Raw genomic sequence first — 27,196 nt, 5'->3', positions numbered from 1 at the left:
CAACAAGGGTCAAGGTAATTGGAGTCACCATCTACCTGCTGTGCATAAGAGAGGCCGCCCATGGCACTCTGCGCCCGGCCCTGCATGGCCATCGGGTACCGCTGTGGGGTCTGGGACCCATATGGCTGCCCTGGGTACCCATGTCCTTGCTGCGGTCCTGATGAAGGTCCCTGTTGTTGCGAGTATGGGTTAGTCCCGCCATATGGCTGAGGTCTCATCTTGCCCATCTGATCCATTGGACTGGATGGCTACAAAATAAAAAGCATTTTATTAACCTAAAGCTTTAGTCACCACTGGCCAATATATGTACATAAACCCAAGTGTACAGGTCTGTATGCCACACAGGAGAACAGTTATTGTGAAAAAGTAGTGGTACAGACCCAGTAATTCTTGGGCAAGTCATTTAACCTTCCTCATAACCTTGATTTTACCATATGCGAAAGGGAATTACCACTACGAAAGCTATGCACTACTTTGTAAGTGCGGTACTCCTTGAGACGCAAGGGACAGGCTAGGTGTGGAGCAAGGAATACATGTACACTCTGGTACAGAAAATCAGAACAAAGGCCCTTCAGCTGGAAAAGGTGGTGCTGCTCTACTCTGCCATGATCTGTTCAACACCACCAAAACTAATGCTTCTGTGGTTGGGGATTCAAATACATAAGCATCTAGATGCTTCCATTCTTTAAATGATGGAATCTTTTTTCTTGCGTATCTGTAGTTTATTTACACTATGGCACAAGCACTTAAATTTATGCTTCTAGATGGGTAACATGGCTAAGTTAGAGTTGTTGACTCTGAATTTAGAGCCTTGGGCATCTCAACTGAAAAGTTCACCTCCTTTAATATTTAAGAGTTTGAATGTGTAAGGAGGATAGAACTTTTGTCTCCTTATAGGACAGGATATAAAGGTACACCAATAATGGAAGCTCAAAGTATAATTCACAAGTATTTGGTTACAAACATAGCTTTCTTTTCAGCTCTTTGTGGGACAACAGGTTCAATCAGCTCATTCACTTTCTGACATAACTCTATCCTACTGGAGCTATATAGGACAGAGCCCAGCATGTTTTCCAGCCAGAGATGCCTACCTATACTGATTGGCTGGGGGTGGAGGGGATGTCATCTCTAAACACTTTAAGTAGATACACCCGAGTTGAAGAGTAGGCCTGGACTTGACACAAAACTTGAAAACTGAATCTTAAATTGGGAATGGGGAATAGATATTAATGCTCTGGGCCTGAATATCATTAGCTCTCAAATTAAGGAGTTCAGTGGTTCTCAAACTTTAGCATGCATCAAAATCACCTAGAGGGCTTTTTAAAATACAGACTGATGAGACCCACCCCCAGGGTGTCTGATTCTATAGGTTCAGGGTTGGTCCTAGGCTATGCACTTGTAATAATTTCCCAGTGGTGTTGATGCTGCTGGTCCAGGGGCCACACTGTTAAGAACCACTGGTCTAGATTACACCTAGGGTCCCTTCCTGTTCTGCTTTTCTGTAATTTTCTATAATTAAAGGTGGATAAGACCTTAAAAAACAATAAACGCCCTCTAAGATAAGTGGAGGGAGGCACATTCAGATAACTGGTTCTCTGTACATGTCTTTTTTGGGGGGCAGAGTACTACCTAAGTGTTTTATAACAGAAGGAAAGTTGAGCTGTCATGAGGAAAATGGATAAGACAAAAAGCCACAGAAACTATCCTTCTAAACACCAAAAGGAAAAAAAGAGAGGCAAAATTCTTAAGCTGCAGCAAAGTCTCAGCTAAAAGGGTTAACAGTGAGGATGGAAGCACCCTTCAAGTTTCTAAACTGCAGTGAACCACAGTAAAACTGTATCCCAAATCACTACTACATGTCAATATTATTAAAGTGCTGTTTCCAACGATCATACCTACCAAATTTTTGCCCAAGTCCTGCCTCTGTATCAGAAGCTCCAATAAAATCTCAGTCATTAATTTTGGAGCTACATGAATTCTTTTGGGACTATTTAGGAAATTCAAATTTAACAACAACTGGACTGGTAAGTAATAAATAGCATGTGGTCTTCCCCAGGTACACCTGGCAATGAAGCCAAAACATCACCAGTCTCTCCCATAAAGAGCTCAGGGGCTTACACAGCCACATTATGCCACATACAACGACCAGATCCTCAGTTCATCCCCAACTGCGGCTGCTGTCCATGTGGCCCCCAGGTGAAGAGACTACATTTGCTCAACAGAAAGACCAGCCCACTCTAGGTATCTCTGTCAATCCAGGTGGCCCCACAACACAAGAGGGGCAGTCATTACCATGGTTACTGTGGAGCTTCTAGAGCAGTAGCTATCAACCAGGGCTACAGGTCAGAATTGTCTGTGAAGCTGCACAAATGCCTGGGTCTCTCCCCATAGATTCCAATTTAGGGAGTCTGGAAGGGCTTGGGCTCCCTGACCCCCTCCACCCCTTAAGATCCTTGGATGATCCTCATGTGTATTATTACTAAGTGAGATCTAGAGACACGCTGTCCAATAAAATTTTCTGTGACATGTGACTATTAGGTACTTGAAATATGGCTAGTGTGACTGAGGAACTGAATTATTTTTTTTAAAGATTTTTTTATTTATTCATTTGAGAGTGAGAAAGAGCCAGCTAGAGCCCAACGGGGGGGGGGGGGTATAGAGGGAGAGGAAGAAGCAGACTCCATATGGGCAGGGAGCCCAATGCTGGGCTTGATCCCAGGATCCTGGGATTAAGACCCAAGCCAAAGGCAGACACTTAACTGACTGAGCCACCAAGATGCCCTGGGACAAAATTATTTTTATTTCCTTTTAATTCAAATAACCACATGTAGCTAGTGACTGTCATACTGGACTGCACAGTTCTAGAGCAGTGCTCCCAAATCATTTTCATCTTTCCCTGTTCACACCAATACTCCAAAATTCCTGTCTACATCCTATACAGTATTGCACAGAAAGAGCAAAGAATGTAGTAAATCTATAGACTTGGGTTCAAATTCTAACTCTATCACTGTCTGATCTTGATCGTAAGTCCATCTAAACAGTGAAAAGTTTTTCACCTAAAATGCACATAACTTGGAGCGCCTGGGTGGCTCAGCTGGGTAAGCATCTGACTCTTGGGTTCAGCTCAGGTTATGATCTCAGGGTTGTGAGATCCAGCCCTGCGTTGGACTCTGCCCTCAGATGGGAGTCTGCTTGGGATTCTCTCCCTCTCCCTCTGCCCCTCCCCGCAATCTCTCTAAATAAATAAATAAATCTTTAAAAAATAAAATGCACATAACACACTACACACAGTGCCACTTAAATCCCAATGAACAGTAGCTATTATCAATAATGATAAATAGCGCTGCTGCCTGGTTCTAAAGCCCTCCGGTGTGCTCCAGTTCTACACATTTTTCAGTCTCACACCCACATGGGGCATGCCCAGCTCTGCACAATGGACCCTGCCCTGCCCTCCTGTCCACAACGGCTTCCACTGGCAGAAACTCAACCCCTCAACATGAAGGCACTTCCCATTCTTCAGCACACTCTGATCTCTCACATTTCTAAATTTCCTATAGTAAATTCTGTCAGAATCGTAAGATTTGGCACTTAGTTGTCTAGTTAACTGACTGCATCTCTCAAGACTATGTTCTAGGAAGCCAGAGATCGGGTGTTTTACCTTCAAAGTCATCCCCCTCGACCCCCTGCCAGACCCCAACTGCAGAGCTAGGGCTCAGTAACTTCAATGTCCTAGGCTGCCCTACTGTAAGAAGTAGGTAGGGGATGCTACGGGGAGAAAGCCCAGGCCAGACCATCTAGCCATAGGTCCAGGAGCACACCCTAAACCAGGCTATGACTTTGAGGGAAGAAAAAAAATATGGACTGAACTGAAAGAAAAAAGAGGGCAGGGTAGAACAGGCAGCCAAGGGAGAACACGCACACTTTTGAGAAGAATCTTAAGTGCCATGGTATACCAGAGAGGTCTTCAAACTGCAAAGGTATCCCCGAACACAGCTTAGAAACAAAAGGCTAAAAATAAAAAGCAAGTTACCTTTTCCTCCCTCACGTCTAGGGTCCTGTACTCCCAGTGGAGGACAGTTACTTAGAGGGGGCTAGTTAATACAGGTTTCAAGGATTCCTCCATCAACTTTAGGAAATCTTTGCAGACCAAAAATAAATGCAAGTCAAAGAAATTCTTATTCTAAAAATAAAATTAGGACCTTTCCCCTTCTCAGACATCAGGTTTCTGACCCCCTCCCTTCACCAAAGGTTTATAATCAACAGAATACGCAGCTTTGCAAACTAAAACATATTCAGTTCAAATAATCTGACTATTCTGGTCTCATGTCAAGTTAAACATCTGCTCATATCAGAATGGGAGGTAAGTAGAGACCTAACTCACACTTCTGACATTTAAAACCACTGTGAAAGATTTGTGATTTGCAGTTATAGATGAAATGCCATCTTACAATCTCTCATAACAGAGAAGGGGCCTTAAATCATCACTGATCAGTTTTATTGGAAAATAGCAATTTCAAGCCAGAAAAATCCCTACTAAATGCAAGACAGAAAAGCCAGTATCAGCAGTCTGCAGGCACCAAGGAAGAGGCAGGGAAACACCAAACTCTGGCTGCAAAGAGCCAGAGATTCCACTCCGGGAATGATGGAGAGGAAATCCTTTCAATGGGAAACCACAGGAGTAGATTACTGTGATTATACTTCAAAAGCAAAGGCTCTGCCACAAAGACACATAAATGAGAGGAAAATGATGCCCCCTTGATCAGGGAAGTCAGGCCCCTTGCTATATACTCTCCTGCATTCATAAAAAATAAAAGTAAAAAAGGGGAAAAGAGCCATAGGGGGAAAAAATCCATCTCCATCCACCACTTATCTCTTTCCAGATCACTGGCCATGTTACAAACCGCCTGCCAAAAAAAATGCATCAAAAGATGCAGTTTAGGGGCATCAAAGGCCAGGATGCCTGGTAGGCTGGACCCTCTGAATATATTCAGAACAGCTTGTGGACTAACCATTTGCATAGAATCCCCCTATTCCAGGCAAAAGGAATTAGCCCAGACCAGTGGGCTAATGGAATCCTGAACAACTTATTGCACCAAGGAGAGCCATAACAACCCTCAGGGGTGCCAAGATATAACAAACTGGACTTCAAATTCTCCAACTTCTGACCATGACTGATTGTGAAGCGAGCAGAGAAGACCGCCCCCAATGCCTCCTCCTTCAAACTTCCAAGCAGAAAGATACTATTCACCAAAATGTATCACTCCATGTTCCCCTGACACCAAGAAAGATAAACTTAATTTTCTTGAAATAAAAGTCCAACCGGAGGAAAGCTCCAGACTTCAGTCCCAATCCAAAGATACAGAAAGGAAGTGACCAGGCAACAAACCTAAGGGGCCAGATTTGGTACCCAAAGACTGGCAAGAACAGGAATAGAGAGGGACGGGCCAGGGCTGTGGAAAAGGCGTCCATCAGAAAGCAGAAGTCTTGACTACCACTTGCTCTGTCATCCTAAATGCCAACTAGTTGGGGCCAGTATAAACTTAGTGCCACAACCTGGAATTTGGACGTCTAAATATTATTTCTTACTCCTTGTGCTTTCAATTCATTCCTGGCCAGATTTGTTGTATGACTTTTAATAATAACAATAAAAAAAAGCATCCCTGGCTCTTTAACCGAAAGAACCCCCTAATTGATTCCCACAGTAATTAACCTGCATTTTACCTCAGAGAGCGGTAGTTAAGGAAGTCGGCACTGCTATTTATAACTCATCTCAAATTGAGGGCAGACTGCCTAAAATCTAACACATCCCAGCTGTACTCCTGTTTGAACTGGGGCCAAGGGAATTTTTTAAAGCAATCTTGGCACCGAATGAATGACACCAACAGTATGAGAGCGCGAGCGGTTGTGTTGTGGTGACGTAGCACTGGAGGTGGAATGGGAGGGGGCCAGTGTACTGTGATCCCTCTCGTGCACGCCTGCTGCTTGCTGAGTCCCAGTACAGTAAGCTGGGAACCGCCCACTGAGAGCCAAACACAGGAAAAGGCTTTTCCTGTGGAACGCCTTGAAGTGAGAAACACATGGCTAATCTGCATAAACGCGAAGCCACACCGCCCCTGCCAGGAAGGTTAGTGCTCGTAATCTCTGGCCATGAAGCTGGCTGCCTGGGAGGACTTGGACTGGCGCCTGATAACCCAGAAAGAGCCGAGAGAACAGATGGGTAAGGACCCCGGCAGAAAACAGCCCCAGGTCACGTGACTCGCCACATGGCCCCGCCAGCACAAACTATTGTCTGGCTGCGGAGCTCCCATACAAAGGCACCCGGCCTCAGCTTCCTGTGATTACAGGGACAGGCGGCAGCTGTTGATCCAGTTCCCATTCGGGACCCTCCCCTGTTGAGGGGCATTCCAGGCAGGGACAAATATAAAAGGTAAGGCCTCTCCCAATCAACGCTTTCAGCTTCCCCTAAGCTCCACGTGGCTCCACTGGGATCCTAGGATGGACAGAGCAGACTCCCCTAAAAAGAATCACCCTTTATACCCTGGTACACCTTAGCTAACCAGAATAAATCATTCTCATTGTGCACTCTTCCCCCCGGCCACACAGACATCTGTATCCAGAGCCGCCTCATCCTTTTCTTACTCTTCCAGTATTTCATGGCTTTGAAAACTGGTCAAGGACCCCTACCCGACCTGAAGAGAAATTGCCCAGAAACCTGCTTGTATAGTCTCATCCCCAAACTCTGCCTCTTAAAATAAAGAGACTTCTTTCCTTTTGTTTTGCATTTTAACAGTCAGGTTTCCCTGTTCGTGACCTAGGACAACAATAAGACATTCCTTAACCTCCTATTTGGCCTCACCAGAGACATTATTTAAGATTTTCTAAAGCTAAGTTGATAATAGGAAAAGAAAGATACCTCTTCAGACATACCAACACCTGACCCAGGAAATCAAACCCACTTGGCCCAAGATTCTTATTCTTCTTACCCTGAGAATCACACCCCAAATTTTCTACTTCACAAGAGATAGAAACCAATTCATTCTAGCTCTAGTTCATTCAAGCTCTAAATAAACTGGTCATCTGCCTATGGTGAGAGAGAACAACTACCACTCCAAAGAGGTTTAAAAAAAATCTTTCAAAATTCCCTAAGTGTCCAAATTGAATATAAATTTAAAAATCCAAACTCAGGGGCGCCTGGGTGGCTCAGTTAGTTAAGTCTCTGCCTTTGGCTAGGGTCATGATCCCAGAGTCCTGGGATCAAGTCCCACATCGGGCTCCCTGCTCATCAGGGGGTCTGTTTCTCCCTCTCCCTCTGCCCACTTGTGCCCTCTCTAATTAATTAATTAATTAATTAATTAAATCTTTTATAAAAAATCCAAACTCAATGAAAAGTTCTATCAACCTTATTCTGTTTACAGAAATAATTCTAAAGATTAGGGCATGCTCCTCTTTGCAGACTAAGAACTCATTTCAAAGCCGTCACCTGAAGCACCAGCCTGACCAAATCCCTAGGTGGGGCCGCACCCAGACCTCGGACTTGATCTTTCGACCCATGCTGTCTCTACAAGTGACGGAGAACAAGGCGCTTCTCTCCCTTGCACAGAGATTATTTAGGCTACTGTGCTCCATCCTTCCAGATCAGATGATCAAGAAAACTTACTAAGGGTAGAAAAAAAGAGACCAAAGGGTAAGAGTCATTGAATCATCTAGCAAAACTCAAACAGATTATGAGAGCCAACTGTAATAACCACCTCACAGCTGTCCACCCAAAAGAGGCATGCCAGAAAAACCACAACCAGGTGGCTGGTATTTTCTTTATTTCTTCTTTGGTTCCAGAAGGAGCCCTTCAAATAGTGCCGCAACAGCACCAAACTAACGAACTCAACAAATGATAAAGTCCTTCTCAGCCAGAGCACTTTCCTTAGCCACCTTTCACAGAGAAAATGCTCTTCTGAAAATGATGAAGATCACTTTTTTGAAAGACCAAATTTAGCTAACCAATCTCTCCCATTTCTAATGAATTACAAAAGCCTCTGAGGAAACCACACAACTTCTTGAGAAAGAATTCCTCTTTAGGTACTGCCTCAATCCCAGGTTTTAAAACAGTAAGGCCCCAAGAAGACGATTACACAGGAACTGAAATGCCTTTTGATAAAATTAAACATCCCCTTCTTTACAACTTTTTAATCTCAAGAGTAAGGCAGCAGCACAACATGGTGAAAAGTACTAGACTGAGGACACCCGGGTCCCCATCCTAGTTCTCTGACCAATTCCCTGGGGTGCGCTGAGGGGTGGGGAGGGGCAGCAGCAAAGCACTAGGCAGGTTGTACCTTAACCTCCTCAGCAACACAATGGAATCCTGCCCTCCAGATTCTGAATCAGCAGCTCTGGGATAGGGCCAGGAATCTCCTTAGGTGATTCTCATGTCCAGTCTGGGAGCATTTGGGCTACATGCCCTGTTTCCGAACTCCTCCCATCTCCAGTACCAAGTGACTCTAGAAAGATGCACGTTCAGTTTCCTTAGCCAAACAATGGTCTGAAGAGGGCAGTGCCTGGCTAATAGAGAAACCACCAGGAATGCACCTCAGATTCCCAGATTTCTAAATAAGCAGGATTCTCAGTCAAAGCCAAGCTTTCCCAAATTCCCACACCGAGTCCCTGTGTTGTCTTGTTCACCTAAACACGTATCACTAACATACTAAATACTTTACTTATCCTGCTCATGGTGTGTATCCTAGACTAGAATATACGCTCCGGGACGGTGAAGATGTGTGTGTAAACCAAACTTTCCTCCTTTAAAAGTAGGAAAGGAAAGGGGACTGTGGAAGAGAAAGTGAAATTCTAGAGGCCTTGCAATTCCTAACCTTGTTCATGCAGAGGAAATGCTTTGGCCCTGGGCGGCCAGTCCTACACAATGGTTAAGAGCTCTGCCTTTCCGAGGCCTTCAACTTCTGTCCCTCAGTTTCTGCATCAACAGAATAGAGACAATAGTAGTAGTGCCCTCCGAGCGGAATGAATGAATGAATACATTAAAGCAAAACCCTCTCCTTCAAACCAGCTGGACATGCTCTGGCCTCACCCATCTCTCCACCAGGAATACGCTTTCTTCAGGTATTAGTATAGCTCTCTTCCACATCAAATAACACTTTAACTTGGCCTTCCCTGGTAAACCCATCCAAAATTTCAATCCTGCACACCTCTTAGACCTGGTCCATGATTAACCTTTCTCCCGAGGATGTATCACTAGAATACTCTACGGTTTACTATTTACCTTGTTTAATGTCTATATCCTAGACTCAAATATTTAAGTGGGTATGTGTCTAGAGATACTAGAGGTGAATGTGTTTAATTGACTGCTATAGCCTCTAGCACCCAAAATGTTAGCTATTATCATCCTACACAAGTCCCAAATTTCTAGAAACAAAGCTTAGCAACTAGAACACTTAAGGTCTGGTCCCATACACTCAAGACCAGAAACCCGAAGTGGTCAATCAGAGGTTAGCTAACAAACTGAAGTCATGCTTTTTAAAAAAGAGAAAAAAGCACAGGCTTTGATACTACATTGAGCAAGTCACTTCCCTTGGCACCAGAATCATCTGTAAAATGGGGATTAAAAACTGTCTAACAAAGATACAAGAGAGCTGAAACGATTAAATATGTGAAATGCTTGTTAACGTACCAGTTCATAAACTACACATACAACAGACACTACTTCCCTTTACCCTCAATGAGAGAAAAAGTAGAATGGGTTGAAAGCAGTTTCAAAATACCTGCTTAAAAATCAAGAACACACAAGTCAGACATCAAAAGGGTTGATCAGTCCAGTTTTCAAGCTCTACCTACTTTCAGTCTGTTCTCCCAAAGCAAGCCCAAGGAATCTCCTCCCAAGAATCCTGACAGTAAAGCCCAATAGTTTTCAACCAGAACAATACTAAACCCCTGAGAAGTGTTTGGAAATAAATGTATGAAAGTGCCTTTTTTTGGTTATCACATCAACTCTGTGGTGCTACTGGCATTTATTACCTGGGGAGCAGGATGCCAAATGTCCTGCAATGCATCTCCACACAAAGAAGAGCCTCGATGAGAAACAATGGACTCTAGCCCATTACAAGTCCAATCTTAGATGGAGAATTTCCTGTAACACTTGACCCTGGAGCAGTGAAGGGAAAGGGAATCAGAACTGACCAGTACCCATCCCAAGAGCCCAACATTACAAAGCCACCCAGTAGCCAAGGTAATCATAAATAAAAACTTACTTTAAAAAGTAGTTGGAAGATAATTTACTGAAGGCGGTACTTCTCCAGCACATTTATTACAATTTAATCATGGTTATTTGTAATTATTTACTTACATCTTTCCCCACTAGAAAGTACTCCATGGAAGCAGAAATTATGAATCCTATGTTCACAACACAGTGACTGATACATTGTAGATGATCAGTAAGTATTTGTTGCATTACTGTAAGCAACCTGCAAATGGAAGGTAGGTACTCACAGGTTTTCCAAAAAAAGTTCTGCCGTAAGACTTCTTACATTGGCAAGTAAGTCAATAACAGGATTGGGCAATTAAGTGAGCTAAAAAGTTATTATCCCAAAAATTCCTGAGAAGTGTCTAGGAAATCTTGATGGTATGCAAGAAAGACAGGTTGGGATACTGCATCCCAGTATGTGCTCAATAATTAAAAACAATGTATAGACCTTGCTACCCACATGAGGTGGTATGGGTTGACACCAGGAAAAGGTACTTCCTCCCACAAACCATTCTTTCGTGTTTCTTTTAGGGAAAGGACCTTACTGTGGATGGACCACAAGCCCAACTGAGTGGCACAGTCTCTTAGACATTTGCTGCCCTGTTTACTTGTCCCTTATCATTAAGTGATATGGTGCACTTCAGGAACACAGAGAGAGCCAAGGGTCACGTAACCTTATAAACAAAGCTTCACCCAGGAGGGTACATAGCAACTTTTCAATAAAGACAACACTTCTAAGTCACACCTACTACTTCTGACCTAGTTTCTAAAATACTCCTCCTCCTTCCATATTAAACTACTTCGCAGGTAACTGCTCAAAAACAAACAAAAAAGGCAAAGGCAAAAACTGCTCCTAGTCGCAAAACTTTAAGGCCTCATTTGCTTTCTCTTTAAAAAGCTCTCATTTTCCCCCACTCCTTTTATTTTATCTATAACTCCAAACTTGGACTGGTCTTGCATGGGTTATATAAAAAGATCCTAAATTTCTCTAAGTGCACAGTTCTACATCCTGCCAAAATTTCTCCTTCTGTACTAAAAAAGGTATCTGTGACACATCACTGAGCTGTAGAACTTGATTTACATGCAGTCGGAGATTCCGTTTGTCATCAATCCAATCAAGTCCTGTAAAGACACTGAGAAGCAGCAATGCCACTGTGTTTATTTAATTCCTGGGGCTGCCTTGGACCACTTTCCAAAAATGCCCGTCTTTCACCTGGTCCCCCTAAGTCCACTCTCAACTATAACAGGCACAATCAAATAAGTTAAAGAATGGCTCAGGTACGGCCAACCTTATTAAGATTATAGGTGCCTCCAAATCCTCAGGCTTTTTTAAGGTCAGCAATTCCCTGAATGAAAAGCCATATAGTCCTGTAAATTCTCCAGTTCTTTTCAAAGCTCCAAAAGTACATTGGTACCAACCTCCTCTACAGCACAGTTCACACAAATGTGTACAGGAGACCCTGGCTGGCTTCACCATTTATACCAGAAATATACCTGGACCAAAGTAACCAGCTATCTTTTCTGAAGTTTGTCTCTCCTCTTTATTTGCTATCTCTGGCCCAGATAATCAAATTAAGGTGGATACCTGGCATGCTAAGTTATGCAAATCTAGCTAAAATTTTCCTTTTCTTCACCCCCCACCCCCAAATCTGTTTTAGTTTTAGCTCATACACTCTTTGGAGATTGTCTTATTCAAGGCACACAGAATTTCCTTTTGGTGAATGTGTCTGGGTGGATGAACCCAGCTATCTCAATCTCATTTTATTTTAACCCAAAATACCATAACGAAACCACATATTGGTCACTTGAGGTTTTATGTAGGGGTTTTAAAGAAGCTGATTCAAAGCTGCATTGGGAAAGCAGAGGATTCAAATCACAGACTAGAAAGAAAAACAATAATGTTACAAATCTGTCCTATACCAACACAACCCCAAAAACAGATTAAGGAGGGCTAAGAAACAGTCAGTCTCCAGACCAAAGGCAATAAAGTGGGAAAGAGAGTAGAAGAGGCAGAGATCATTTAGGAAAACTTCTGTTTATTAGTTAATTAAACAAAGGCACTTCCTGCCTCTACTTAGGGCAGGCGCCTCCCACAGAGGTACACAGGTACCAGCCGATCTGAAAGTGGTGTAAGTTGCATCTCCAGTACTTTAAAGACATTTTACCAGCTCTACATACTAGGCCTCCATGTGCTCTGCATTCTACCAACAGAGTTGGACATCAAAAGAGAGAATGAAAAAGGGAAAAAAACAAGAAACAGAAAATCAAGCTAGAAGGCAGAGGGATGATAAAGTGAGATTAAAACACACAAGCACAGACAAAGAACATGACTCGCTACTAGAATTATTTGTCTGTACCTACGAATGTCAAATCAAACTGTCAGCACACTGCCTCCTAGAACCCCTGGCATTCATCGCAGCTGGGCCATAGTGATCACAGCTTCACTCCTTAGGCAGGAGGGAAAAGATGCCTGGTACGAGGAAACTTGTTTTTAATGGGAATGATACAGAAACCACATCAGCTTTCAGAAAGCGCAGGTGTACCTGAACACTGGTTCTCTGCTAGGTCTTTGCATTGTTACTATTAATTACCAGACCATTTCTCAAACTTCCATTTCTGTGCCAAGCACAATCATTATTTATTAAGTCATACAACTGGGGACAGGTCTTGGCTCAAACGTCCACTCCTCAGAGAGACCTCAGCTACTTCGAAGATGGGCAGCTTGTCAGGAGCTGACTTAGAGAGTTTATTGCTAGGACTTCACAAGGGACACAAGGAAAGGAATCACAGCAAAACTCTGGCTAGCCACTGGGGTCTAAGGGTTGAGAGAGGGAGGGAGGTCATTGAGGATGACCTACTAAGAGACCACCAGATCACCAAAGGCCCTGTTCTCAGATCAGCTGGCCATCACGAGCAGAAGGGACATCATGGCGTGTAATTGAAGCTTCCAAAACTGGGCTGAGTAACATTTTCAGGATTCACTTTCTTAAGCAATTTACTTGGCTGGTCATACTTGCTGACCACACAGTCACAATCCTAAAATGAATATTTCCACCTTCATCAAACAACCAGTACCACAGATTCAGATTATCCTCATGCTGCGTGTCACCAAAGAGCTAAGAGAAAGAGAAATGGAAGGCAGGGAGTCCCCAAGCCCTATAAAGAAACAGACCTGTTTAGTCACTGAATTCATCATTATTGCACAGAAGATTCATCTCAAAAGTATTTCCTTTCTTCTCCCCCAACCCCAAGCACTTTTAACCTTTTCTCTATCCAGTAATTCTCACATCGTGGGAAGAGCAGATACCTCTGCGATACTAGCCTACGGTGTAATCTGGAAGAAGTCCCTCAAGTAATTCAGATATACTCTGTAGCTCAGTTGGCCATAAATGCATAAATCCGGTAGTTCTAACTTGGGTGTGCATCACAATGGCCTGGAGGGCTTGTTAAAACACCCTGCTAGAGTCCTGGATTCAGTAGGTCTGGATGAGTATTTGCATTTTGTTCATTCTCTTTTAAGTAGGTTCCACACCCAGCACGGAGCCCAATGTGGAGCTTGAACTCATGACCCTGAGATCAAGACCTGAGCTGAAATCAAGAGTTGGACACTTAGGGGCGCCTGGGTGGCACAGCAGTTAAGCGTCTGCCTTCGGCTCAGGGCGTGATCCCGGCGTTCTGGGATCGAGCCCCACATCGGGCTCCTCCGCTATGAGCCTGCTTCTTCCTCTCCTACTCCCCCTGCTTGTGTTCCCTCTCTCGCTGGCTGTCTCTATCTCTGTCGAATAAATAAATAAAATCTTTAGGAAAAAAAAAAAAAAAAGAGTTGGACACTTAGCCAACTTAGTCACCCAGGCACCCCTTTACGTTTCTAAACAGGGCCCATGTAATGCTGATGCTAATAGTCAGGGACCCCAAGGAGAACCACTGCACTAATCTCTCTCTCAAACTAGGATAAGAGGTACTTAACAAAATTTGTTGGTTTTTTTTTTTAAGCATTAATATAACTTACATGTAGCTAAGAACTATGGGATAGCTTTTAATTCAGTGAAGACCAACTGTCCTTAACCACTCAGTACTATTCCCCTATCAAGTAAGGGCCTCTACCAACTGGGAGTCATGTTCAAATTTTATTTGATAATAGTACTTTCACATATCTTATTAATATTTATTGAAATCTGCAAGGTAGATATTTTTCCTCATTATATAGTTGAGGATACAGATTCAGAGAAGTTAAGTGACTTGCTTAAAGTCACACAGCCTAAAGGAAATTTAAACCTTGGTTTTAGAGCTGACTCTGCTGTGAAACTTTGTGTGAGGTACTTAATCTTTATGTGTTCACTTTCCCCAAGTGGAAATTAAGACAACAATCCTTGCCTCTCCCGCAAGTACTCCAAGTCATAGAAAGTAAAATCAATCTGCAAACACTCTCATAATACAGGTTACTCTCACTTAGATCAAAGTGAAGGAGTCTATCTCTGAGCCTCAATCCACCCCTACCCTCACTCTTCTCAAAGATCCCTCCCAAAAAGAAAAATGGCCTGACAACCAAATGCTGCCAACTCTTACCATTGGGGGCACGTGGCTGTTCATCAGAAACTTAAAATAAAATTCTAGATGGACAGAAATCTAGGCATAATGTAAAACTGTAACTAAAGGCTTTTCGGTCTTTCACCCCATTTAAGAGTTCCAGGCTATTGCAAAAATAATGTCCCAATAAGTCTTAGCGCTTAAATAATTTATTTTGAAGAAGCAAATTTAGTATTTTATAATGTTACAGCTCTGGAGAATCAGACAAACCTGGATTCATATCAGAACTCTACCTTTTACTAGCTTTTTGCTCTAGGGCAAATTTCTAATTTTTACTCCATTTCCTCATCTGTAGTGTGGAGGAGTGACAATAGAACTCGCCTCTCACGGTTTTGAAGATTAAATAAGTAAATTCATAGACAGACCCAGCATAGCAACTGGCACATCGTAAGTGCACAAATGCATGGTTGTTACTATTAAAACTCATCCTCAGAATGCCATCGTTTGAAAATTGGGATATCAGTGAGATTCTCAACCTATCTCCAGCCCACGACAAAGTTATGGACAGAACTGTTCCCCAAATCCTTTATAATAGCTCCAAAGAGCTATCTTTGGCAGCCAGATTCCTAAACAGGTAAAAAGTTAGACGTCTACTACTGCCGGTCCAACCCAAGAACTTCACCACCTGAGGATCAGAACAGAGAGAAAGCAATCTGTACGCACCAGACCAGACAGGGTAACGAACAGCAACTAATTCCCAGCATTTCTGCTCAGGTGACTTGTTCACTAAGGACAAGAGAAAGCTATAATAAGGTCCACCCAGAGAGAGAGAGAAATCACCGTGCAAGAAGAGCCCAAAGACACATCTGTTTCCTCTAAAAGGAAGCGCCCGGCACTATGTAGCCTTTAATCATCTACCACGTGGCTGAACTCACACTCTGCTTAAAGTAGACCAGGCATAAGTCCGTTGAGAGTAAACAGCTGGACCCAGATGCACTCATGCCCGGCAAGCAAGCTGTGACCTCAAGGAAAACAGGAGGCAAAATAAAAAACACCAAGCACACAGCAAATGGGTTTTTAAATGACTGATATCACACCAAACCCTAAACCCCCCTGCTGCCGTCATGCTGGTGCTAGATCTTGCGCAGGGAGTTCCTTTTAACAGAGATGTCTATAAACAAGCAAGCTGAAAGCTAACAAGTTTAAGAGGGAAAAAGCATACAAAATCTTGGCGGCTGGTGATGAGCCACAGAAAATCATGAATGTGCCCGTGCCAAGGGAGGAGGAAGTCTAATATCTAACATTGCAGACTTGGGAACCCAGAAGCAACGAAGCCATAAGGAAGCCCAAATGCAAAAGAGGGAAAAAAGCACATGGCACATTTCCTCTTCATATGGGTGGCAATTTAAGCAGCACTCTGGGCCTGCAGAGCACATAGCCCCGGTGTCCAAAGCCCCTTAGTATTTCATATCAACGTTAACTTCCTGGAGGGCGACAAAAATCTGTCCTGGATTACTGGGTGATTTCTAATATGTACCATAACCAACACTAAGTCAACATTTTAGGGATCAAATTTCCTACTCTGCAGCGTGTTGGAATGCATTCTTGGCATTAGACCTCTCATCACAGTACACCCTTGGAAAATGCAGAAGCCACTGGGAAATAAAGACTCAACCTGTCCCAAGACCATCTTCTGGTATGCATAAATGACTAACAAAAACAAATGAAAGTTCACTCAGATGTCCTTTAACATTCAATAAAAACTAATTCTATCCCATTTGAATGGGGGGAGGAACAATTTCGGGGAATACTCAAGGTAGTTAAGTCAACATTCACCCTAACCTGGATTCCTCTAAAACCTAGACAGACTAAGGAGTTCATTTCAGGCCCCCTACTCACCTGCTATCCATCACAGATAAGCCACTGTGCCCCAATTCTGAGTTACTGGAAACTCACTTTGCAAAATGCCCAAATGCCAAGGCAAAAGAAGTTGGAAGAGAGATCTCTAAACTAGAATCTGCATTCAAGACTCCATACTTGTATACTGGAACAGTGTGACCTAGCCTCCTCTTCCAGGTGAAAGCACTGTAGTAGCCTGGCACTGGACTCCATGTGTCTTCAGCTGTTAAGCATCCACTTACAGCCCTTGAAAAGTGCCAGAAATCATGTGTGGTCCAATTGCACATGGACCAGCAGGTAAAGAGAAACCCAAATCACTGCCATTTCAGAGGTTCCCGTAAGGAATAAGCATGTGTTTGCAGCATTTATGAGCTTCCTGGCCACAGCCAACCTAATCAAAAACAATATTAAAGGCCATTTCTGTGAACAGATGGGCAAACTGCGTATGTGCAGGCTTACCCACCCATCAACCCTCAATATAAGGTCTGATCCAAGCAACTCAGCTTCAGCACAGCTCTCAACTCTTTAGAAATAGCAGCAGCCTAAGTGTCTGGACAGGTACTTCGCGGCTCTTGTTCTGTTTAAGAAAAGTTGATTAACTCTGCCAAAAAAAGAAAAAAAAACCCAAGCTCTCCAACCAAAGTTGAACCACCGTCATTGCAGAGTTGTCCAGGGCACACAACCCTGAAGGTGACACAACCTTCCAAACCCAAAATTACTACAAAAGAGCCCCTGAAACTGGCCAAGAACTTGGCAGGTTGTACTAAAGGCCCCACATAACCACAAGAACCACTAAGACCCTGGAGCCACTCTCTTTCACAGAATTTTACAGTTACAGTCCAAATTCTCAAAGTCACCAGCATGAAGCAACTACAGGTCTGGAAATGGTTGTGTAATGTGGATCCTATAAAGCCCATGGCACTCAGGGTAGCATTATGAAAAAGCAAATTAATATTTTAACTTTCCCCCTCTTGAACATTAAGCTTCACGAATCACCGCCTCTGAAAAGCTGTCCCAGGTTAACCCTGCCCAACTCTGATTGCTCCTTATTCTTGAACTCCTTCAGCCCATACGCTTAGTTTGGTCTACACCCATTTATAAAACCCTGCTTTGCAAGTCTTCCAGATGGGTGCACATAAGCATGCTTCCCCAAGAAAACTAAATTCCTCTGAAGTAGACACTGTCTCTTTTAAGTCCCTTCCTAGTATCTAACTGGTGTGTTCACACAGGGCTACTTCCTACTCCCAGTTGAATCTCCGAATCCTCCTGAGCTAGAAATCATGCTCTCAGCAATGAGCCTGATGTTCTAATACCCTCACCACCATCACTGAGAAAGGCCTGGGCAACCAATGTCCGTGCAACCCAAGTTTTTATATTTTGTTTTAAAACAAGCTGATAGCCTTTGGTAAGTTAAGTTAGAGGAACCTAAAAATTACGGTCAGGACCATGATGACATTCATATTCCCTACTACTATGCTAAGTCAAACAGGCACTTCCAGGACTCTGGTCTATAAAAACACTCGTGAAGAAAACTGGTGTCAGAGTCAGTGGATTCTGTTTAAAAAGAGACTTTGAGAAGATAAATCTGGTTATCTCACAAGGCTACCAAAGTAGAGTACCACAGGCACACAGCTAAAATACTTCTAAACTATTTCTTCCTCCATAAAAAGAATGTTTCACTGAAGGAACCCAGAAATGTTTTTAATCCTAAAATGGCAATTTCAAAAACAAAGATTGAATCTACCCATATAACCCTTCAGGCAGGATTTAGTGAGTCCCTCAACATTTGGACTTTGTACTAACCCAGGAAACTGGGAACATTAATTTTAACACACACACATATATATATATATGCTGCACAGAAGGAGTCCAGTAAAAACTATACAAATAAACCCAGCACATAAAGTGGGCTTATAATCCTGAGAGCCACAGCAAAACAGAGGCTGAGGATGACGCTGAAGTTGCAGTATCTTTTTTTTTTCTTCCTCCTTTCTGGTATTCCAAAAATGCAAACCCAACCCTAAAAACATCTCACCAAACTACAAAACCTTTCCGAAAGAACAAGGCTTTAAAACTCAAAGTCTCATAAACCAAGCTTTTGCAGCACTTACCTCACTACTGAAACTTAGGATCTTCCTTCCAAACTTCTGTTTATTTTCACTCTGAAACTGCAATCCATTTCGAACAGGGGCTCCATGTGCCCTGAACTTAGCCCGGAGCCAGCACCATGGAGGCTTCTCTTCCAGGGCAGCATCTTTTCACTTCCAATCTCTTTTAGATCATCTCTCCCTATCTCCATGTCTCCACACCCCCTGTACTACCCCCTTCCCTACCCACATTTCTTTCTCTCCAATGTTATTTTATTCCACCACATGAGAACAGACTAGCATTATCTTTGCTTGAAAACTGTTTATTAATTTGCCTGTCAAACATTCTATAGAGCCGTTTACATCTTACTACAGAACCCTCCTGGGTACATATTGACAGCTCAGCAAGTATTTACACAAAGCTCTGAAACATTTGGTTCCTTCAGAGAGGAAGAAGCTGCTGTGTCAAGCGGAGAATTATCAAACACCTTTTCCTCTACCTTTTCCCCTCTTTTATAAAGGAAAGCTTCCTTCTAGCATACTTCTAAGATGCCTAAACTACTAAGCCAGGAGGAGAAAGAATGGAAACTCAGGTGTGTTGGAGAAGGGCAAGAACAGCATTTCCAGGAGCACTTGCAAATCACACCACGTCGTTTAAAAAACCAAAGGTATGAGAAAAGGCAACAGGCCTATGAAATTGACCCCGTAAATGCTTAGCTTTTCCTGTTCCAGTCTCAGGAACTTTTGCTCCTCTCTCAGCAAAACTTACAGGGCAAGTTCAGGCACTCAGATTACAACCAACTGCCCAAACCAGACCTAGACCTGCCCAAACACCCAAAGAGTCTAGAGAACTTAAAGCTACCACTCCCCACCTTCCTATCCCCCCTAAAAGAAACAGAGTGTTAATGTTATGAATATCTACTCCCTACCCCACCCTGAATCTACTCCCAAAATCCCCTCTTGGGGATTCTGAAGCAACTATTTTTCAAGTCTTGCTTTAAGGAAGTTTGCCCAATTTTTCAATTAATGTTTAGTGTTTTATCCACCAGCCAGGTGGAATGATTAATAACAACATAAACAGTTTCAAAGCAAAATAGTTTGGTAGGGCTTTTTCTGTAAAGGGCCACAGATCACTGTGGTACCCAACTGTTCGGAGTTGGTTCCTGTAAATCCTCAGGAGAAAACAGCCTTGAGTTCTTCAGGCCCAAGGGAAGAAAGATGGTCTCAAGACCCCTACTGGTCCATGTACAGGAAGAAGCTGTCCTCATAACAAGTCAGGTATGGAAGCACAGCCCAATGTGTAGCATCAGAGAGGAAGAAGGCCATGCAGTCCACCAACTTCACTTGACTGATGAAGAGAAAATAAAACCGAGGTCAATGGCTTGCCCCAAATCACACAGCTTGATCTAGAGCTGCATGTGAAACCAAAGCCTCTCGCTCCTGACTCTTGTGCTCTTTACCGCTCACCACTATGTCACACACGACTCAGTGTGCATCAATAATGATAATGACGAATCTAAACAGGGAGAAACCCAGAGATAAAAGCCATGGGAATCAGGACTCCATTTTAGAGACTGAGGTATCCCAGCTCAATGGCAGGAAAGAACAATTCAGGGCCAATTTATTTTGAAAACATATTTTAACCATATATTTGCTTAGTTCGGTGGCTTCTAGAATTTTGGGATTTGAAGCCAATCAATACAATCTTGGGGGGGGGGCCTGACCATACTTTGTTAGCCTATTTCCACATTTTAAAAAAAGATCACTAACCTCGTTGCTAAAGCCTACTGTAGACATCACACCCTACAGGAATCAACCCAACAGATGAAAGTTTAATGCAATCCAAAACATCTTATTACAGCAGGTGCCCCCTGTCATGGTTACTTTGTGTCACACACAAAGGAAGGAACCTTGAAAAGTCCTTTTATGGCCCAATATAAAGAAGCCAACCTTGGTCCTGATGCTTTCTCTTCTCTTGCCACCATCCCAACCCCCATCACCCCTAGTTCTCTCATGGACAGTAGAGAAACATGAAGCCTCACAACTAAGTACTGTCTCAGTGTGGTTTTCCTGGTCCCTCCTACTTGAGAGAGCTCCAAGAGTCCTGTATTTTAGCCAGCCCAGAATTTCTGCCAGTAGGCATTCCCATAATAAGCTCAAGATTCCTGTATTTGTTTCCCAGGAGTCGGAAATATCATTTGATATTTCCATAGCAAGAACTAACAGCCAAATTTCTACAGTCAAATCCATTTTGATCCTGGGCTACATATTCTATTTCATTTTTTACTTTGATGAGCTGATACTACTCTCAAGGTACTACGGCTAAAAGCATCCCAAATAAAAAGCTTTGCATAAGGTTCAAGTGCATAGGTGACCAAAAAGTATTTCATCAGTAGCAGGATTCAACACCTTGAGACACAGTATTACTTATGGAAAGCAATAAACGAAAAGTTTGCCTGCTGGGATCTTCTCGCTCCTGTGAAAAAGACAGAGCCACGACACAAACACTTAGCTAATCTTTAGTTCATAAAGGCAGAGTCAAATGAGAACATTACCACCTTAGCTGTGTCAATCAATTCTCTGCAAAACAGTCTTAATCCAAGACTGAGAAAGGGGCAGAACAAGACCCTGTTATTTAAGAATGCTTAAGAATAAGGGTTCATGGTCTGACAAGAGCTTTATCCTTAAGTAGCAAAGAGGAATTCATATCAAAATCTATCCACCTACATCCTTCATGGAGACTACCACAAAACTGCAAGTTGTGCGGTCTCTTCCACAAGTGAATGCTCACCAGCCCATTCTCTGGGCATCAGGGGAGTGAGGAGGCAACTGAACTGAAGTTGAATAGGAACCCATGTTGTATTAAGTGCTAGGTATGGTGATGTTAAAAGTGAATCCAAAAATTCACCCAGAGGCAGCACAAACAAGCTTCCAGACAGGGACTACATCTATTTTTCTACCATTTACTCAGCACAGAGTACAGTACCTAGCATACAGAAAGTGCTCAAATATTTAACGACTGAAAAACAGAAATCACTTTATGGCAAAAGTTGGTTTTATCCCCCCCTAAAAACAAAGTGTTTGCCTGAATATCCCCAAACCAGCTGAATTCAAATTAATTTTTGCTTTTAAATGAGTCTTGACTTACCCCCAAATTATTTCTTCTAATAGTTTAAGAAAGGTAAATGGCTCAGACTCCCTCCCCTCAAGGGGAAAGAGATGTAATATGTCACTTATCCAGAGACAAGAGAATGTTCTCTTTTCGAAGACAAACTTATCCTCTAGAACCAGAAATTCCATTTAAAATTCCCGTTTCTTGACCAAACACAACATTATAGACAATGTGGAGTCAAGGCACAGAGCTCTAAATCTGCCATTTAACACAGCTATTTTCAAAATTCCCAGCTCAAGAGAAGAGAAAAGCAGTTCTAGGATGAGGAAGGAACACAGCTAATCAGTGAACAAAATCTCGTAACAGGAAGGTACAACTGGGTACTGCTGGGGGCTGGGGCCATGAAGAGTTTTTCCCCTCTTTCAAAAGATACACGACTCCATAGAATATCCAGTATTCCTGACTATACTGAAGAAAGAACATGAACAGGTACTCAGAGCAAAATAAACAGAATGCATAAAAATGTACCTAAAAGTTGTCATTTCTAAGCAAACATCAAATATCATTATAGGTGATATCTTTATTATCTTGGAAGATAGAAAAAAATGGAACATACCTTAAAATGCAAAGAAAAAAAATAGATGACCTCTATTTCAAAGCTCTAAAATGACTGACGACAAAACAGGAAACTAGCCTTTTTAATATCCCAGGAACAAATGATAAATTTTACCAAACCAGGCCTTTAGGAGAAAGTCCCTCACAAGATCATGAAAGATGTCAGCTTCTCTTTAAATTGAGCTGTTTTCCCAAAGTTCAATTAACAAAAGAAGTGTTAACAAGATTCAACATGTAAACAAAGAATGAGGCCAGTCTTCCTTAAAACAGAACACTTGAACCTAATATGAAATTCTCTCAGAAAGCTTCCAGTTCTTTAAAAAAAAAAAAAAAAAAAGTTTTCTCTTACCCCCTCCCATAAAGATCCCACATTTGTCACTCAATAAAAACCCAGTAAAATAATTTCAATTCTGCAAAGCGAACAGGGTCAAAATTACTCAAGACAAACGCATCTTCAGAGCCATCAAAGAAGTCATTTATACCATCAGGAAAGTCACAAAACCAAAACAAACAGCAAACCCATTGTAGAGAAAAACTCAGCTACTGTTCTGACAACACAGAATCTATTTCAGGCTGCATAAAACATAACAAGCAAAATAAATCCAAGGTACAAGCAAAATGCCACTGCCTCCTCTTTTGTTTCGGCACAATGTAACAAGGGCAGCCTGTCTGGGGCTCTGCTCCTGCTGATACAGTATTGCTGCTTAAACCTCCCTCCTCAAGGTCACAGCCAATTTCAGCTCTGGAATAAAAGGCAGATAGTGGCAGCGATGGTTTGGGTTATCACTGGCAGAAAAGCAGAGTGTAAAAGTTTATGAGCTCATCAGGATTGTTGTACCATTACATCAGAGGCAATTATAAATGGCCAAGAGCAGGAGATGGGGAGCCAATCAGATCACAGATAGGATGTCAACCTAAGACCAACTGTCTCCTGGCTTTGACAGAAGGATTTTACCTCCATAATTCAAATCCCAAACCAAAGCAATCTGCACTTACTACTCCAATCACTCAGCTGTTTACCAGCACTTCCAGGGAGAAGCCCAGGCCACTGGGCCGACGGAGACTAAGACAGGAGATGGCCCGGGCTGCCCTGGGTGAACCGCAGCCGGCCTCTAGCTGCCCCCAAGCAGGCCCCTGCCCTCCCCCGAGATACCCCAGAGCCCGAGGGGCCCCTCCTTGAAAGCACAGATGGGGAACGGCCTAGAGGAAGGCAGGAGGGCGGGCAGAGAGGAGCGGCAGGTGAGCAAAGAATTGTTCACTCAACTCCCGAGCTCCTACCACTGCACACCACTAACCTGAGCCCCCAGCACCCCCCTCACCCCGGGCCAGGCCCTTCCCCGCACATTCTGCCCCGCACCCCCTTGAAGACCCCAGGAGTTCGAAGGGACCAGGGGAGAGGGAGAAGGGGAGCATATACCTCAGGGAAAGCCCCACACAAAGGCTGAAGGAGGGAAGGAGAGGAAGGCAGACAGGCAGCCATTTTAAGAGAAGAGCCAGACAATGGCAGCTCCCCAGCAGTGGGGGCCCCAGACTGGGGGTAGCCCAAGGCTGTGGTCTGCTCCCCGCAGCCGCCACCCACTCCCAGGACCCCGCTCGCCCCAGCCCCCTCCCCACTCAGCTGTGTACCTGCGGGGTCCGGGCGAGCGGCTGCCCCCCGCCGCCGCTGCTCCCGGGGCTCATGGGCGCGTGGTGGCTCCTTTGTTGGGCCCCTCCCGAGGCGGCTGCCGCCGCCGCCGCCGCCGCCGCCGCAGCCCCCCAGCATTGCGAGGCCATGTCCGCCGGGCCCTTGCCGGCGCCCCCGTCTTGGGGCCCGCCGCCGTAGTCGCCCCCGGGGTAGCCCTGGTAGCCCCGGGCCGAGCTGGGCGACGTGAGCAGTTGGTTGAGGGTGGGGGTGGCGGTGGGCTGGGGGGTTCCCCCGCCGGCCGCTGAGGGGCCGCCTCCCCCCATGGCCCCGAAGCGCTGCTGAGCGAAGGACGAAGACGACGAGGAGGCGGAGGCGCTGGAGGAGGGAGGCGGCTTGGAGCCGGCGGCCGCCGCCGCGCCGGAGCCCGGAGTGCCACCTCTCGGGGAGCTCAGCGCGTAGGCCTGGGGGGGCGGGGGGTAGGCGCTGCGGTTGGGGTAGTAGGAGTTGTACTGGTGGTTGGGGAAGCCGTGGTCGTGCGAGTTCTGCTGGGGCCCCGCGTAGGGCTCCAGGCCCCCGCCGCCGCCGCCGCTCTGCAGCGCTGCCAGGCCAGGGCTTTGTTGTCCGCCATGTTGTTGGTGGAAGACGGCGGCCGCCGCGGCGGCGACGGCAGACGGGCTCCGGCCGTAGGGTTGCCCGAAGCCGTAGGCTGGGGGCGGCAAGGCGGCCGCGGCTGAGTGAGGAGGCGCCCCCACCCCATCGCTGCTGCCGCCGCCGCCGCCGCCGGGCGGCTCCGTGAGGTTATTGTTCAGGGCGGGCCTAGGGCCCGCGTTCCCGTTCGAGTTCTTCAGGTCCGGCTCCGCGCCGGGCCCGCCGCCGGCGCCGGCTCCACCGCCGCCGCCACCCCCATTGCTCTCGGCCCCGTCCTGCAGCTCCTTTCCCAGCGGCTGCGGCGGCCCCACGGCGGGGCCCTCGCTTTCCTGCCCGGCGGCTGCCTTCATTTCCCCGCGCTCGGCCGCTGCCGCCGCCGCCGCCGCCTCGCCCCCCGCCTCCTCCCGCTGCTGCTGCTCCGCTTTCTTCAGCTCCGAGGGCGGCGGCGGCGGGTTGCCCAGGCTGCTGGCGGCGGCGGGGGCGACCTGCGCGGCCATGATCCCCGCTGTCTCGTCCGCGGAGAGACCCGGCCCTGTCTTCGTCTTCTCCCCCCCTCCCACCCCGCCCCGGGGCCGAGTCCCCCGGGCTGCCCTCCCCACCCGCCCGGGCGGGCCTCGCGGGGCTCCGCTGCTGCGCGGCGCTCGCTCGCTCGCTCCTCTCCCCCCCGCCCCGCCGGCTCAGGCTCCGGGCTGGCGGCGGCGGAGGAGGAGGAGGCGGCGGCGGCCGAGGCGCCGGCGGCTCAGCTGCTCCCGGCTCTGTAGGCTCGGGACCCGGCTCTCCCGGCTCATTCCCCCCAAGCCCTTGCCTGGGAATGAGGGGGGCGGTGGAGGCTCCGCTCCCCAGGGCCTGGCCCCGCTGTGACTCTCCGCTTTCTGCTGCCGGAGAAAGGAGGAGGGAGGGAGGGAGGGAGGCGAGGGGGAGGGGGCGGGGAGGGAGGGAGGGAGCGGGGGGAGGGGGACCCGGGACGGGCGGGCTGGAGGGCGCGCGGCAGCAGCCCGGGCGCCGGGAGGCAGAGTCGGAGCGCTGACCGGGCCGGGCGCCCTGCCTCCCCTCCCCGGCCGCGGCGCGGACCGAGGCTGCTGCGCGGCAGCGGGCTGGCGAGCGGGCGGGCGGCCGGACTGAGCGGCTAGAGCGCCCCACTCTCCTCCGAGTCCCCCTCACTCCGACACGAGGCTCAGCACTGCCATTTTACCCAGCGCCGTCGCGGCCGCCTGGCAAACCCGGAACGGAGCGCGGAGCGGGCGCAGGCCATGGAACGGACTCGCTCCCTTCCCCTCACAAAGGAGGAGGGGAGAGAACGAGCCGCGGCGGCGGCAGGCCCTCTGCCGCTTTCGCTCGGCAGCGCCGCCGCCGAAGGCTTCGGGAAAAACCCGGCCCGGAGCCCGCGCCTCCCCGGAGCCTGCTCCGCCTCCCTCCTGGCGTTCCTATCCGGGTCGGTCCCCTCCAGGCCGCACCGAGGGGAGCGGGCAGCGTGAACTTTACTCGCGGCTGCAAAATTGGCCTGAGCCCGAGACCGCGGCCGCCTCGGCCCAGGCCTGACCCCCTGGCAGCGGGCCTGGTGTCTTGGCTGCTACTTAGCACCTCTACAGCACTTTTCTTCAAAGCCTTTTACAAACCCGCTCTTAAAGACCCAGCTGAGTGAGCGAGCAGGGCCTTACATTTTACCCCCTTTGCAAATCCAGCGGAATGACAGATCATTGTTCAGACTTTCCGTTTTCCCACTCCCCTCCCTCATTAGACGGGCCTCGTAAGGCCCTGGGCGCGTGAGGTCCGATTATCCCCATTTTATAGAATTGGAAGACAGAGGTGAAGGGACTACCCTGTCAGAGGGCAGAGGAGGGTGATTTTAAAAAGTAGCAGAGTCCCCGTCTACTTAGCCTTAAAAACCAACCAAAAAACGATCAAGTCGTGCCATATTCAGCAATGGGATCAGAATGTAAGAATGGGTTTGAGATCAAAGCTGATCATCTCAACCTTAGATTATCTCAACACTAACATAAAGTGATCACCACTGAAGCTAATTTAGGGGCAAATGACAGCCTTCTAGCAGGAGAACCCAAGCCCAGTCTTTTCCTCTTAAGAGAACTTAGACCAGGGGCGCCTGGGTGGCACAGCGGTTAAGCGTCTGCCTTCGGCTCAGGGCGTGATCCTGGCGTTGTGGGATCGAGCCCCACATCAGGCTCTTCCGCTATGAGCCTGCTTCTTCCTCTCCCACTCCCCCTGCTTGTGTTCCCTCTCTCGCTGGCTGTCTCTATCTCTGTCAAATAAATAAATAAAATCTTTAAAAAAAAAAAAAAAAGAGAACTTAGACCACAATGACCATAATCCCGGTCTCCGAAGACGATACCTATAAGACTGTGAACAGCAGACAGAAAAGGCTCCAGGGACTGGAGGAAACTGAGCATTCAAAGGAACCAATGCAGAAGAGGGATGGCCAC

The 27,196-nt window shown here is 46.1% G+C and overlaps 1 protein-coding gene across 4 annotated transcripts in view; it reads right to left on the bottom strand.

Annotated features, from left to right (window-relative positions):
* ARID1A (AT-rich interaction domain 1A) overlaps window positions 1-25,297 on the bottom strand; it is a 67,169-nt gene extending 41,872 nt beyond the window's left edge. For all 4 annotated transcript variants that reach the window (XM_026516951.4, XM_026516952.4, XM_044390608.3 and 1 more), the window contains exons 1-2: window positions 24,113-25,297; window positions 36-248 (exon numbers count right to left, since the gene is read on the bottom strand). In XM_026516951.4, the coding sequence (XP_026372736.1) occupies window positions 36-248; window positions 24,113-25,255 (1,356 nt within the window). In that variant the 5' untranslated portion in view covers window positions 25,256-25,297. The remainder of the gene's footprint in view (window positions 1-35; window positions 249-24,112) is intronic.
* Window positions 25,298-27,196: the final 1,899 nt, after the last annotated feature.

Source organism: Ursus arctos, unplaced genomic scaffold, assembly GCF_023065955.2.
Source record: "Ursus arctos isolate Adak ecotype North America unplaced genomic scaffold, UrsArc2.0 scaffold_32, whole genome shotgun sequence".
NCBI classification, from domain to species: domain Eukaryota; kingdom Metazoa; phylum Chordata; class Mammalia; order Carnivora; family Ursidae; genus Ursus; species Ursus arctos.
This window is presented reverse-complemented; position numbering and strand designations above follow the sequence as displayed.